General features: G+C 41.3%; 1 protein-coding gene across 1 annotated transcript in view; it reads right to left on the reverse strand.

Annotated features, from left to right (window-relative positions):
• Positions 1–14611, reverse strand: part of SEL1L3 (SEL1L family member 3) — a 253483-nt gene that overhangs the window by 157800 nt on the left and 81072 nt on the right. Inside the window, exons 3-6 of the mRNA XM_007955282.1 lie at positions 11710–11836; positions 9315–9436; positions 8881–8996; positions 4045–4103 (exon numbers count right to left, since the gene is read on the reverse strand). Of these exons, the coding sequence (XP_007953473.1) occupies positions 4045–4103; positions 8881–8996; positions 9315–9436; positions 11710–11836 (424 nt within the window). The remainder of the gene's footprint in view (positions 1–4044; positions 4104–8880; positions 8997–9314; positions 9437–11709; positions 11837–14611) is intronic.

Consider the following 14611-nt stretch of genomic DNA (forward strand, 5'->3'; position numbering starts at 1 on the left):
AGTGTCTATTCATGTCTTCTGCCCATTATTTAACTGGATTGTTTGTCTTTTTGTCATTGACTCTGATTGTCTTTATTTTCTTTTCATTTGGAAGACAATGAAACTAGTTGTGGTTTATGCAACTCTGATCAGCGGATCCACCCTCTGATCCGTGAATCCACACACTCCATCAGCAGATGCACACGTTGGTCAGTGGACTTGCACTCTGCTCAGTGGATCCATCCCCAGTCAAGGGATCCACACTCCAATCAGTGGATCCATACTCCAAGGCAAGGTCCTATCTCAAAAGATGGCCAAATGCATGCACATTCATATTTTATAATTAAAATAAGATGTTTAAAATGCATATGGTTTTATTATTATTTTAATGGATCCTTTGCTTTAACCAGATTTTTCAATTAATCAACAAATGACTCAGTCACTGGATAGTAATTCTTCAACTGTCATTAATATCAACCAGCTGCGGAGATCTGTCCAGACTATTCTCCATCCACACAGTGCCTCTACATTTTCCCCCTAGCATTCTCAATGGCTGCAGAAAAAGGAACTAAAAAATAAAAGCAGAAAGGCTGCAAAGATGCAAGAGATTCCTTGTACTGTGCACTGGTTGAGGGCATCAATTTCACTGACACAAAAGCTGAGCTAGCCTCTTCCAAAGCCCAGGCCGGTCCCTTTTCAAATAGTTCAGACACTGGTAAACTATCTTTGCTCTTCTCTGGACACAGAAGAGTGCTGTGGTTTATTACTGCATGGCACCAGGAGCCAGAAAGAACTGCAGATGTTGGTAAGCAGGCTTCACTCAGAGTCAGGAAATAGCTTTGCGGTTTCTGGGGTAGGAGGACTCAGAGCCTCCCACGAGCTGCGTCCCCCACCCTTGTGGTATTTATCACCTTAATGTCACTTCCTCAGGAAGGATCTCCATGACCTGGTCTAAATTCTGACTCCCTTGTAATTCTTTCTCAGAAACATGAGGCAGTCTGCTACTGTAAAGATTTACAGCCTTGGAAATCTTATGGGCCAGTTCTGCTCTGTCCTACAGAGTCGCTATGAGTCAGAGTTGACTCGATGGCAATGAGATTCATTTTGGTTTTGTAATTCTCTCTCAGGTCACTCATTCATTTCCTTCACAGCCTTGACCACACTTTGTTGTTTTAAATCTATTTGTGAATTTATTTGTTTAATAGCTGTCTCTCTCACTAGAGTTTTTGGCTCCATGAAGACAGGGACTGTATTCCTTCAGTTCATCATTTTATTCCCAGCATAGAGCACTCCATCTACTGCATGGCTGATGCCCAACAAATGTGTTAGATGAATGAAGGCTCGATGAATGAATGAATCTAACCGTACACAAGTCTGCAGTTATTACTTGTCACCTGGTGTTCTTGATAGCTTTTCAGTCTGTACCTGTACCACTTCACTCCAGAGCACTTAACGACTGCTCTTCCCACCCCAACTTTGCAGGATAATAGTTATCACTCTGCTTCCATTACAAGAAGAAATAAAAAGGGGTTTAAGGGCTTTCCTTGGACCACCTGTAACCAGCAAACCAGAAATATTTGACGTTCAGGTCACTGGCTTGTCCCACTCTGCAAATGGAGTTCCTGGCAAGGATAAGATTCAAAATAGCTAATCACAACCCTGGGAGTCTCTGAGTTGTGGGAACAGCTACCATGCTCAGTGGCTAATGCTAAGAGACAGGTTGATGTCTCAAGAGAAAGGCTTGGTAATCTATTTCCAAAAATATCACCGAAAATCTTGTAGAGCACAGTTCTCTGACTCACATGGGATCACCATGAATCTCAAAACACTCAAGGGCAACTGGTAACCACAGGAAGCCCATGTTACTGACCAATCAGAACAGAGACCGGCTAGAGCAGGGTTCTGGGTGCCCCCTGCTGGGCAAAGCCTTAACTTGTTAGCTGTCCTCCTTGTTGAGGGAGGTCCCACAAGTATGAGAGGAACAGCTGAGGTAGTGATGAGGGGCACTCTTATGGCTGGAGACTGCCACTATTAATAGGAAAGAAATCATTTCAATGTTTTAACTGTAAGGTTGAATTGGTAGATACCTGAAAACCAGTCCCAACCCATGGGGTCTTATATCATCACAGTGATCCTGCCTTTATTAAAAATTTTGATATTCTGTTTAGCATAGATTTTTTTTATATTAATTTTGGTGTCTTAAAATATTTAAAACATTTAAAATAAGATATTAAAATCTTATTTATACTGATCACTAAGTTTTTTGGTACTCGCTCGCCCAAATTTGGCACCCTCAGCCCTATGACCTCTCTGTGATTCAATCATGTCAGCCTCTAGATTCTGGGATTTAAGAGGAAAAGGGCCCCTACACAAACAAATGAAAAGAAGGCTAGATGAGATCCAGTCTGTTGCCAAAAAATGTCCTGGGGTTGGGGATGGAGGTCAGGAGAAAAGAAGCAAGTCATTATTTTAGACTTCCTGTCTGGAAGTGCAAGGTCTTAATTTCTGGGGCATAGACCATGGTGCTAGAAGAGATTCCTGAAAATGCCACAGATCACCTCTTCCTCCAAATGGGACCCTTAGGCTTCTCCTACTCTTGAACTCGTCAGAGATTCCACAGCCACTGGTTACAGAACAAATCTCCTTTCTGATGAATTCCTTCTGACTGGTCTAAATCCAATGGATACGTGTTATGACTTCTGCTCTGTTTTTAGTTCCTGGTCTTCATCCTTCAATATAGCTATCAAGTCACCTCCTGACTTTCTCTTTGAAGGCAAGGTAATAATATTTTTTAAGCCTTTCAATATTACTCTAATCCTTTAATCCAGCTATGAAAATAAGAATTGTTCTATGTGCCCAGAGCCTAAAAGAAAACAGTCTGACTTAAATGTGAACAGGAAGTGAGAAAAAAAAAAAAAAAAATAGAGCTTCTCTTCTGTCCCTCTAGTTCTTGTCTCCACCCCTGTTTGCTTTACATCCCTTAATATCTGGATTTCAAGAGAACTGGTGTATGGAGCTCTGAGCTGGTCAAGCCTATCGGGAGAAACAGATTTCTGCTTGATGCAGTGAAACGGCCAAAGGCTGGAGCAAGACGTTCCCTAGCCAATGTGCTTGGCAGTCCTGAGATACTTTTTAAAGCTATACATATAAAGTTGGTAATTTGTGTTTCTCTTCTTTAGACTTATTCTTAAGCATTCATTTATAGCTATATTATCTAGTTATGAAGAGGATAGGGAGCTCTGATGGCACAGTGCCTAAGGCATTTGACTGCTAACCAGAAGGCAGGTGGTTCAAACCCACCAGCCACTCCTTGGAAGGAAGATTAGGCAATCTACTTCCATAGTGATACTGCCTCGGAAACCCAAGGAGGGGTCGCAATGAGTCGAATCAACTCGACGGCAGTGAGTTTGGTTTTTATGAGGAGGGCAGGCTGAGTATCCAGAGGCAGTACTGACAGTATAAAATGAGTCTGATACTATAAAACCCAAGATGATATGTGGATGTAGAAGCAAATTTTCAAGACTTACGAAATACAAGGCAAGGGACCCAATTCCCTGTTTCTGTAACTCTTATGGAGAATGTTTATACAAGGATGAAAAGTTACAGCAATATCAATAGTTGCATACATTTCAAATTGAGATTATAAGCATAAATAAGAAGACTGTCTGCTTTTATGTTTTGTACTGGGCCAAAGTTACCAACTATTCTCAATGAGCAGCAGTACTATTTTGATTTATTTTTCAGGAGGCTTTGCTGAAGATAATTTTCAAAGAAAATGAATTATAAACTGCCGTGAAAGGGCGAATTTACAAGAGCCTGAGAGGGAATGGGTTTCTTTTGCATTGGAAAAAGGTTAGGAGTGGGAGGTGGGGAAAGTTCATGGATTATTAGGGAAAAAAAAAAGCCAGAAAAGTACAAAGACTAGCTACAGGGCAGAGAGCAGTCCATGCTTGGAAAAGCTGAATGGGGAGGGGTGGGAAAAACATTACGGTTGAGCACTAAAGCATGAAGGTTCCTTAGCCATCTTCCTGAAAAACTTTAAATAAAGCAAAAAATCATACTTACCTGATGGTTTGGTGATGGTAGCTTTTTAAATCCTCACCAATGCCAGTGGTTACTACTATCTATGTTGGAAGAGAGATACACAAAGGTCAGTCATGCTTGATACCTCACATCACAAATACAATCCTTGATATAAATTACTCACCAAATGTGCTGGCTAGGTTTTTGCCTGATCAGTTTGTACAAACTGAAATTAACAGTTTAGTAGCCCTGTGTATATTTCAAGACTTGAGAAATTTAACTTCCCCAAAAAACTTGATGTGATAAAAATACCTACAAAGTAGTTCCCCCAGTGGGTTTAAGATACTTCCAAATTCCAAGCCAAAATTTTTTTGTGATATATTTCTGCTTAAAAGTTTATTGCATAGAAAGACAGAGAAGTGTGTAAATGTGTATGATACTATAAGAAGTTTTAAAATTTTTACTCTGATCCCATTAGAGTCTAGGGGGAAAAACAAGATTAGCATTACACATTCTTCACACATTGCTGTTTTCCACCCCACTTTTCCAGGTCCCTCAAAGCACTGACTGAGAATTGTTACTTCAGTTTAGATGGTGACAATGTTGTTGTCATGAATGTTGTTAGCTGTCTCACATGAATGTTCTCTTCATTTCTTTGACTCTAACATAAGCCTGTGGAATTCAGGGGCTGCTTTTACTTCCCCAGTGAAGGTTGGGCGATCTACTTCCGTAGTGATACTGCCTCGGCAACCCAAGGAGGGGTTGCTGTGAGTGGGGGCCGACTCGACAGCACATAACAACAACAACAGCACAGAGCCAGTGGTAGGGAACTCAAACATGCGGTTCTCAAACATATTGCTACAACACTGTGTCTGTGAAAGACCAACCAATCCATAAAAACTAACCCAACTCACCAGAAATGTGGGAAGGTGCCCACTCACCATTACTGAACATTTTGATCAAAGGTTCTATAGAAGAATCCTGATCAAAAGGGGGAAAATGTAGAATAGAATTTCAAATTTTCATTGAATCCAGACTTTCTGTACCTATTGAGACTGGATAAACCCCCAAAACTGTTGCCTTGAGACAATCTTTAAACATTAAACCAGAAATATCTCCTGCAATTTTTAAAGCAAATGTTGTTGTTGTGGTTATGTGCCATGGAGTCAGACCCAATTCATAGCAACCCCACCTTGGGTTTTCAAGGCAGTATCACTATGGAAGTAGATTGTCCAGTCTTCCCTCCAAGGACTGGCTGGTGGGTTTGAACCGCCAGCCTTCTGGTTAGCAGTCAAGTGCCTTAGGCACTATGCTCCCAGAGCTGCCCATTAGGTTAGCTTAATTAGTAAAGAATGTCTACCTTGAGCGTTGTGCTCTTTTAAGGTCTATCCATATGGATCAAGCTGATAAAAGCACCTTGAAGTATTAGATAGAAAACTGAGGGGGAAGTGAGTTCTCGTCATTGGAGAAGCAACGATTCTGAAAAGGAAGGTGAGAATGGCTGTGCAACCTAAAGAATGCAGTCAATGTACTGACGACTGTACTGAATCATACACGGAGAAACTGTACAAGTGGTGCATATCCCACTGTGTATATTCTCAATCACAAAAACAACAAAATAATTACTTTAAAAAAAAATAAAAAAGAACTCAACCATTATAACATGTCAATTCAATGAAGACAACTCAAACCAGTTGTTTCACTAAACTAACCATTTATTTCAAGTCACTTGCCCATTCTGTCAAAGCAAGGAATACGTTGGTCCCATCAGAGAGATAGACTTGTGTGGACAGGCAATACGCACTGCTTTTGGATCTACTTTTGAATTAAGGAGGCATGTTGTTGTTGTTGTGTGCCGTTGAGTTGGCCCCAACTCATAGCAACCCCTCCTTGGGTTGCCGAGGCAGTATCACTATGGAAGTAGATTGCCCAACCTTCCTTCCAAGGAGTGGCTGGTAGGTTTGAACCGCCAGCCTTCTGGTTAGCAGTCAAGTGCCTTAGGCACTACACTACCAGAGCTCCTTAAGGAGGCATGGAGGGATGGAAAGAAAGGTTACTGGAGGGGATATTTAAGTGGACAAAAGTTTACTTAAGAGAAAAATCCACTTCTTTCTTTCCATCCCCATTGGTCTCCCTAATTCTTCTCTCTTGCTATACCCCATCCTGTACTCTGTTTTCAATGAATATATTTTGACTGGACATTTCTTCTCACAAACCTTCCATGACACCCTATTGCCTGGCAAGTGAAAGTCTAAATTCCTGATATTCCAGATTCTCCACTTCAGCCCAGAGAGGTTTATTCTCCTTCTTTTAGTTTTCTAAGGAGTCCTGGTAGCACAATGGTTAAATGCTTGGCTACTAACTGAAAGGTTGGAAGTTAGGACCCACTAGAAGCTCCACAGAACAAACACTTAGTGATCTGCTCCTACAAAGATTACAGGCCAGAAAACCCTATGGGGCAGTTCTACTCTGTCCTAGAGGGTCACTATAAGTTGGAATTGACTCAATAGCACTCAGCAACAGTCTAGAAACTTCTATTCTAGTCAAACTAGTTGATCTGTTCACCCCCATGGCTGTGCAGAGAAGCCCTCTCCCACCTCTCCATCTAAATTCTGCCATCCTAGGAACCTTCTCTCTGAACGCTTCTCCTTGCATGCCAGCAGGAAGTGCTGCCTCCCTTCTAGGAATCAGTATGAATCATATGGCAATTATGCTCCCTTATGACAGCTCTTCACCTGCTTAATGTTATTTCCATAAATTGTCTGTAAGCTCCTCGAGCACAGTGTTTTGCATACCAAAAAAAGAAAAAAAAAAAAAAAAACCAAACCCACTGCCATTGAGTCAATTCTGACTCATGGCGACCCAACAGGACAAAGCAGAACTTCCCCATAAAACTTCCAAGGCTGTAAATCTTTATGGAAGCAGATTGCCCATCTGTCTGTCATGTAGCATCTGGTTGGTTCAAACCACCAACCTTTTAGTTAGCAACCAAATGCCTTAACCACTGTGCCACCAGAGCTCCCTGCCTTGCATACCAAACCAAACACACTGCCATTGAGTCAATTCCAAATTATAGCAACCTCCACTGAGTTTGCAAGGCTGTAAATCAGAAGCAGATCACCCCACCTTTCCTTCACAGAGCAGGTGGTGGGTTCAAGCTGCTGATCTTCTGGTTAGCAGCCTAATGCATTCCCCACTGTGCCACCAGAGCTCCCTGCCTTGGATATAGCAGACACAAAATAAGATCCGAGAATCTGCTCTGATGATTTGATACTGCCAAAGCGACATGTAGCACTGAGCTCAGCTTCTCTCTAGGAGAAAGCAGAGACAAGCTACAATCCCATCACGATCTCATGCAGAAAGGAAGCTGAAACATGGACCCCAGCTATGTCACCTCATTATTTTTTTAAGAAAACAAACAAACATGAAAAAAAAAAAAAACCAGCTAACATTTTATAGATGTCTCTCAGGGAGGCAACAAGGACTGACCTAATTTCGTGTGTCTTCAGGAAACGGTAATGTGATAAACCAAAGCACCAAGGGAAGACTGTGTATTATCTAATACACAAGACAAACAAAATGTCTCTTCCAGTTTTATTGCAGGAAAAACACAAATCAATAACAAAAGCTGGTGAGAAAATAAAATAACCAGGAAAACGTAGGATCCTGGCATCATGTGGATCGATAAACAGAATCTCCCCAATTATAACAGCAGACTTGCTATAACCCATAAACACTGCGTTATGAGAGTGTGAAATAGTTATGCACATGGTTTTAATAGTACAAAGCAGATAAAACCTCTCTATCCCATCAGAATTATCATCGATGTTTTTTGACTATAATTTGTCTGTTTAATCTAAATGTAAGCAACTGTTTCAACTGCCAAAAACAGTCAAATCATTTGTTGGGTGAACTAACTAATGCATTTCCTTAAAAAAAAAAAAAAAAAAAAGTTGTAGATCTCATGATGCTATATAAACTTGGCCAATGCTGTTTGAATACTTATCTCCACAAAGCCAAATTTCCTAAGGGAAAGGAATGAATTGCTCAGATAATTATGGCTATACAGTTGGTTATATTATTTACTCATTCACAAGCTAGTCAAAAGAAGCACTTTAAAAGTTAATTAAATGGGGTAGGATTTGTATGCTCTAAACTTCCATCTATAAAAGTTTGATTTAGAAAGTGCATAACTGTAAAAAGTCTATTATTTACCACAATTTGCTTTTGCAGATTTTGTTGCTCCCGAATTTTACAAGGAGCTCTGGTGGCACAATGGTTAAGGCATTCGGCTGCTAACCAAAAGGTCAGTGGTTCAAACCCACCAGCTGCTCTCCAGGACAAAGATGAGGCAGTCTGCCTCTGTAAAGATTTACAGCCTTGGAAACCCTATGGGGCTGTTCTACTCTGTCCTGTATGAGTTGGAATCGACTCAATGGTAATGGGTTAATTTTACGACAATGTTGTTGCTAGCTGCCATATGACCAGAGTCTGCCCCCGACTCACAGTGACCCCATGCCAATGGAACAAAGTGCTGCCTGGTCCTGTGCCACCCCCATGATCAGATGCAGGCTGGACTACTGTGATCCAAAGGGTTTTCACTGGCTGATTTTCAGAAGGAGAATGCCAGGCCTTTCTTCCTAGTCCATCTGAGTCAGGAAGCTCTGCTGAAACCTATTCAGCATTCTAACAGCATGCACTCATCCAACGGCAGATGGCTGGTGGCTTCAGGCGAGGTGCATTGCCTAGCCTTCGAACTGGAGTCTCTCACATTGAAGGTGAGAATTCTACCACTGAACCACCACTGGCCATGGCTTTACAATGCTTCACTGTAAGTGATCATGCTGACAAGTAGTGATGGAGTTGGTGTACAGATACCTGGCCTCCATTAAAAGAGATATCCAGCCGAAACCACTCCTTCAAAGGGACGATGAATTTAGTTTTCACAGCAAGGTCTTCTCCTTTGACAAGATGCATCTGAATATGCAAGTGGCCTAAAGGGAAAGTTAAAGCTCATGAAAATGACAGAAAATACTTAGGAGTGAATGAAGTGGTTAAACCTACTCAATAACTATCCTATGAAGCTACAAGGCTTCCATCTTCTTCTAAGCAAAGCAAAACATCCATCAATGCATTCCTCTGTAAATAAGCCATTTGTTCAAGTTTAAGGTGAAGGCCATATTTGAAAGCCATCACTCTCACTGAAATGTCATAGTGACAAGTATCTTCCTTATTCTAGAGAGATGTATCCACTGCTAGACAGCATGTAAGAAAATGACAGTATCATTTGAAAGGTTCTGTTTTATACTCACCCTCTTCAGTAAGAAACACAGAAGGTGTGCCGTACATCTCATTCAAATCAACAAAATACAGAATCCCACAGAGATTGGCCTTGCAGTAATGGAGTAAGTAAAGCCACAGTGAAACAGTAAATCTGTAAGAGTGAGGGAGAAAAAAAATATTCTGCAGATTGAGATCATCCAAGAACAGGTAATTATAGTGAACAGCAACTGAGTAAATTGCTTTCTTCCCAATGAGGGGATGAACTTGCCTCTGTGTCCGTCATGGGAGATCAGCTCGCAAAGCTTGGTTTTTGAGACAAAGGAGGTTACAGTAACTGCAACAGTCAGGAGTTGAGCATCATTGTGCAAAACTAGCAGACATTCTAACTTGCACCAAAAACTCTGCTTCTGTGTGCCTCACAGAATCTCACATGCCTGCCATCTGAATTCTTGATTAAGGCTTACAAAGCCAGGCAGAGAATAAACATTTGGATTTTAATAAGACGTGATTTGATAAGAAGCTAATCCACTTTCCATGATTAAAAGAAAAAACATAATTAGGGTTTTTTGAGCAATTCTGTTTCTTTCAAAGATAAAAGCTCTAAGGTAGAAAAATGTAATAGTCTGCAAAGAGGCATCACCGCAGGGTCACTGAGATACCTGTGCATTATTTGAATGCACATGTTAGGTTGTCCGGCACCACATTTTCAGCTGACCAACATGGAACAAGTGACCTCATTAGTTCATTCTTGGACAGGGGCTATTTTAGTTGAAAAATTTTATGTTATGATTTGTGGGGTGAGGATAAAATAACAGGGGACATCTTAAGTAGCACACATTTAGCCAGAAGATGTGGTCCATCTCCTGGTCATCCAAACACTCTAGAAATATTTCCTGAACACCTACTTGGTGCTTCCCATTGTGCTAAGGACTAATGGTCTGAAGATGAGGTTGCTGTTAGTTACTGCTGAGTCGATTCCAAGTCATGGTGTCCCCATGTGTTACAGAGCAGAACTGAGCTCCACAGCGTTTTCTTGGCTATCATCTTAATGAAAGCAAACTGCCAGGCCTTTTCTTCCACAGTACCGCTGTGTGGGTTTGACCATCAACCTTTAGGTTAGCTGTTGTTGCTGTGTGCCATTGAGTCAATTCTGACTCATAGCAACACTATAGGACAGAGCAGAACTGCACCATAAGGTTTCCTAGACTGTAGTTTTTATGGGAGTAGATGGCCAGGTAGTTTCTCCTATGAAGAGACTACTGGGTTCAAACAAACAACCTTTCAGTTAGCAACCAAACCCTTAACCATTGCACCACCAGGGCTCCAAACATTTTTGCCATGTAGGGACCTTTCAAAGAGGAGAAGCTGGAAGTAATTGCATTTTCCACATTAAACATGAATCAAGGTCAAAATCAATCCATCAGTTTCTCTCCCTTTACCCCAGTTACCAAATCACAGTCTGGGTTCCAGTAGTGGCCCTGTATCATTTGGGAATGCTTCCAAAACAAATCCTTTACAATAGCCTAGGCTTTTTAATCTGGCCTCAGAATCAGTAAGATATGCAAACAGATGGCGTCACATACTCCCTCCTGACCCACCCAGCTGGGCAAGCTCATGAAGATAAGTTATTACAAGGAAGCTTAGCAAGAACACATGCTCAGGAAAGCGTCTCAAGATCTTTCTACAGCTGCAGCACGGGAAGAATTAAATCACTCTGCTAAATCCATCCCATCTGAAGTGAACCAGGAACCATTCTCTGCATCTTCAGTAGAACGGAAAATATATGGATGGATTTTGCCGAACTCAATGGAGGAGTTTAAAAGTTGTGAGAATTCAAGCAGCTATTCCAATCTTGTAGCCTCTGGGTGGTGCAAACAGCTGGCTTGCTTGGCTGCTAACCAAAAGTTTGGAAGTTTGAGTCAACCCAAAGGCATCATGGAAGAAAGGCCTGGCAATCTACTTCCAAAAAATCAGCCACTGAAAACCCTACAAGGCACAATTCTACTCTGACACACAGGGGATCACCATGAGTTGGTACTGACTCAGTGATAACTGGTTTGGTCCCTGTGTGTGTATGTGTGTATATGTGTGTGTGTGGTCCAATCTTCCAAGACAGAAAGGGCAAAGCAAAGTCTGCAAGAGGTGTTAGCTTTGGCAGGCTGAGCCCGAAGTCTTGCAAACCCTCACGCTTCAACACCTTATTCCCTACTGAGGACTGATATAAAAAGTCCACAGCAAACTGAGAATTGCTAAATGCAAGAATAACTCAAGAATAAGTTGAGGCTTTCAGATTCACTGATTTAAGTTTTGTCAACCTCCACATGCTAATTCCCAAGCTGTTTCCTCCTCACGGCTTCTGCTAGCCTGTGACTGGCCCTCAGATGAAAAGAGCACCACCCAACCACACGAGTTCTGCCTCCTTACACTGGGTAATCCATCCGCTGGCGTCGGGTGGCCTCCAGCTCTCGGTTCTGAAACCTCGGGAACTTCTTCACGATGCCTGTGTTTTCCCCACTGGAGGCATAGGGAAAGCCCAGGAGGGCAACCAAGTCTGCAAAGAGCAAAATGGTGGCCTTTCAATCATCTCCAGGGAAACAATGCTCCCAAACCACACTCCTCCTGGAGCCCCTGCCCAGCTCCACCCAAACACTTAAATGAATGAGTCCAAAAACAGTAACACACTTTTACTGGGTACTTACTATAGGCCAGGCACCATGCCAAGCATGGAATAGGGATACCTCAATTCACTTTCCTAACTACTCTATAGAGTAGATGTTATCATTATTCATATTCTATAGGTGAAAACAGTGAGACTCAAAGAAGGTAAAATAACTGCCAAAGTCAAGAGCTAAGTTTTAGGACTCAAACTCAGGCTTATATGTCAACTAGTTTACATATTGCTCTCCTGTGGTAGTTAAGTTTGTGTGTCAACTTGGCTGGGCCTGGTTGAGTGGCTGGGCAGCTGGATGTAGTATACCTCCATGATGAGACTGGTAAACAACTCCATGGTGGGATCTACCACAAGCAGCTGAGTAGCACTGCCTTAGGGATGTGGTCTGCTTCCTGTATATAAGGAGAAGCCTTGGGGATAGTGTCTAGCATATGGCATGCTTGAATTACACATGCAGCCATGTCATTGTTCAGCAGCCTGCCATGCTTTGCCAACCTTGGGACTTTCAATGCACTTGAGTTAATGGCCTGCCATATGGTTTGGTAACATCGGGACTGTGCCATTGTACTTGTCAACTTTGGGCTTGTCAGCCTCAGAAGCCAGCAGCTGAGTGAAGAAAAGCCTGCAGCTTCAGTGGGCTGAGAGCAGGAGGTAGAGCTGAAGCCCAAGGTTGAGGGGCTTTCACCCAGCCCCTAGAGCCTGGCACTTTGAACTCAGACTTAAAGCCTCCAAATTGTAAGCGAATAAACTCCTGTTGGTTAAAGCCATCCCATTTGTGGTATATATCCTTGTCAGAGTGGCATTAAATAATCAGAACACCTAATGTTAAGGAAAGCATTTTGAATCTGTGTAAAATTAACAGCTAACATTGGTGCAAACGGTTTGCACTGGAAGACTAACATAAAGTCTAGTGGTTCAAACCCACCAGCAGCACCGCAGAAGAAAAGCCTGGCAATCTGCTTCCATGGAGACTGAAGCCAAGAAAATCCTAAGTAGCAGTTCCACCCCTTAACACATGGGGTCCCCTTAAGGTGGAATCAACTCACTGACAACAGGTTTGGTTTTCTTTGGTTTAACACTCACTATGGGCCAGATATGGACCACATGAAGGATCACAAAAGAAATCACTGATTTGCACGGTTAGCATTCAGAATTGTGAAAAAAAAAAAAATGAATTTCTATTCTTTAAAGCTACCTACTTATGGTATTGGTGGGAAGAGGGAAAGGGGCATCCACTTCTCAAAAAAATTGGCCAGTGAAAACCTTATGAATAGCAATGAAACACTGTCTGATACATTACTGGAAAACTTGATGAATAGCCCTGACACACTGCCTGATATAGTGCCAGAAGAGGAGCTCTTCAGTTGAGAAGCCATTCAAATTATGACTGGGGAAGAGCTGCCTCTTCAAAGAAGAGTGAACTTTAACGACAAAGATGGAGTAAAGTTTCTGGAACCTTCATTTGCTAGTGGGGCACAAGTCAAAATGGGAAGAAACCGCTGCAAAGATCCATTAACAATTGGGACATGGAATGTAAGAAATATGAATCTAGAAAAATTGGAAATGGTCAAAAATGGAACAGAATGACTAAAGGTTGATATCCTAGGAACTGGTGAGCTGAAATGGAATGATATTGGCCATTTTGAATCAGACAACCACATGATCTACTATGCTGGGAATGTCAATTGAACAGGAATGGCATGGCATTCATCGTCACAAAGAATGTTTCAAGATCTACCTTGAAGTACAATGCTGTCAATGATAGGATAAGATTCACAAACTTACAAGGAAGACCAAGTAATACTACTATTATCAAATTTACTTACCAGCTACTAAAGCCAAAGAAGAATATACTGAAAATTTTTACCAACTCATGCAGCCTGAAATTCACTAAACATACAATAAGATATATTGATTATTACTGGTAATTGGAATGGGAAAGTTTGAAACAAAGAATCATCAATATCTGAGAAATATGGCCTTGGTAACAGAAATGATGCTGGAGATAGCATGATAGAATTTTCCAAGACCAGCATTGCAAGTACCTTTTTTCAACAATATAAATGGCACCTACACATGTAGACCTCACCAGACGGAATACACTAGAATCAGACTGACTATATATGTGGAAAGAACTGATGGAGAATCTCAATATCATCAGTCAAAATAAAGCCAGGAACAGACCATCAATTGCTCATATGCAAACTCAAGTTGAAGCTAAAGAAAATTAAAACATCTCTACAAGAGCCAAAATATGAATTTAATTATATCCCATCTGAATTTAGAGATTATCTGAATAATACATTTTGATGCATTGAACACCAATGACCAAAAACCAGATGAACTGTAGGATGACATCAAGAACATGATCAGAAAGCAAAAGTTCATTAAAAAGACAAGAAAGGAAGAAAAGACCAAAACAGATGTCAGAAGAGACTGTGAAACTTGCTCTTGAGTAGCTAGAGTAGAGTAGTTAAAGCAAATAGAAGAAATGATGAAATAAAACAAATGAACAGATTTCAAAGGGCAGCTTGAGAAGACAAAAGTATTATAATGAAAGGTGAAAAGACCTAGAGTTAGAAAACCAAAAGGGAAGAACACACTTGGAATTTTTCAACCTGAAAGCACTGAAGAAAAAAATTAAGCCTAGAATTG

Source organism: Orycteropus afer, unplaced genomic scaffold (genome assembly GCF_000298275.1).
Source record: "Orycteropus afer afer isolate SDZICR_OR568_19922 unplaced genomic scaffold, OryAfe1.0 scaffold00497, whole genome shotgun sequence".
Classification (NCBI taxonomy): Eukaryota; Metazoa; Chordata; class Mammalia; order Tubulidentata; family Orycteropodidae; genus Orycteropus; species Orycteropus afer.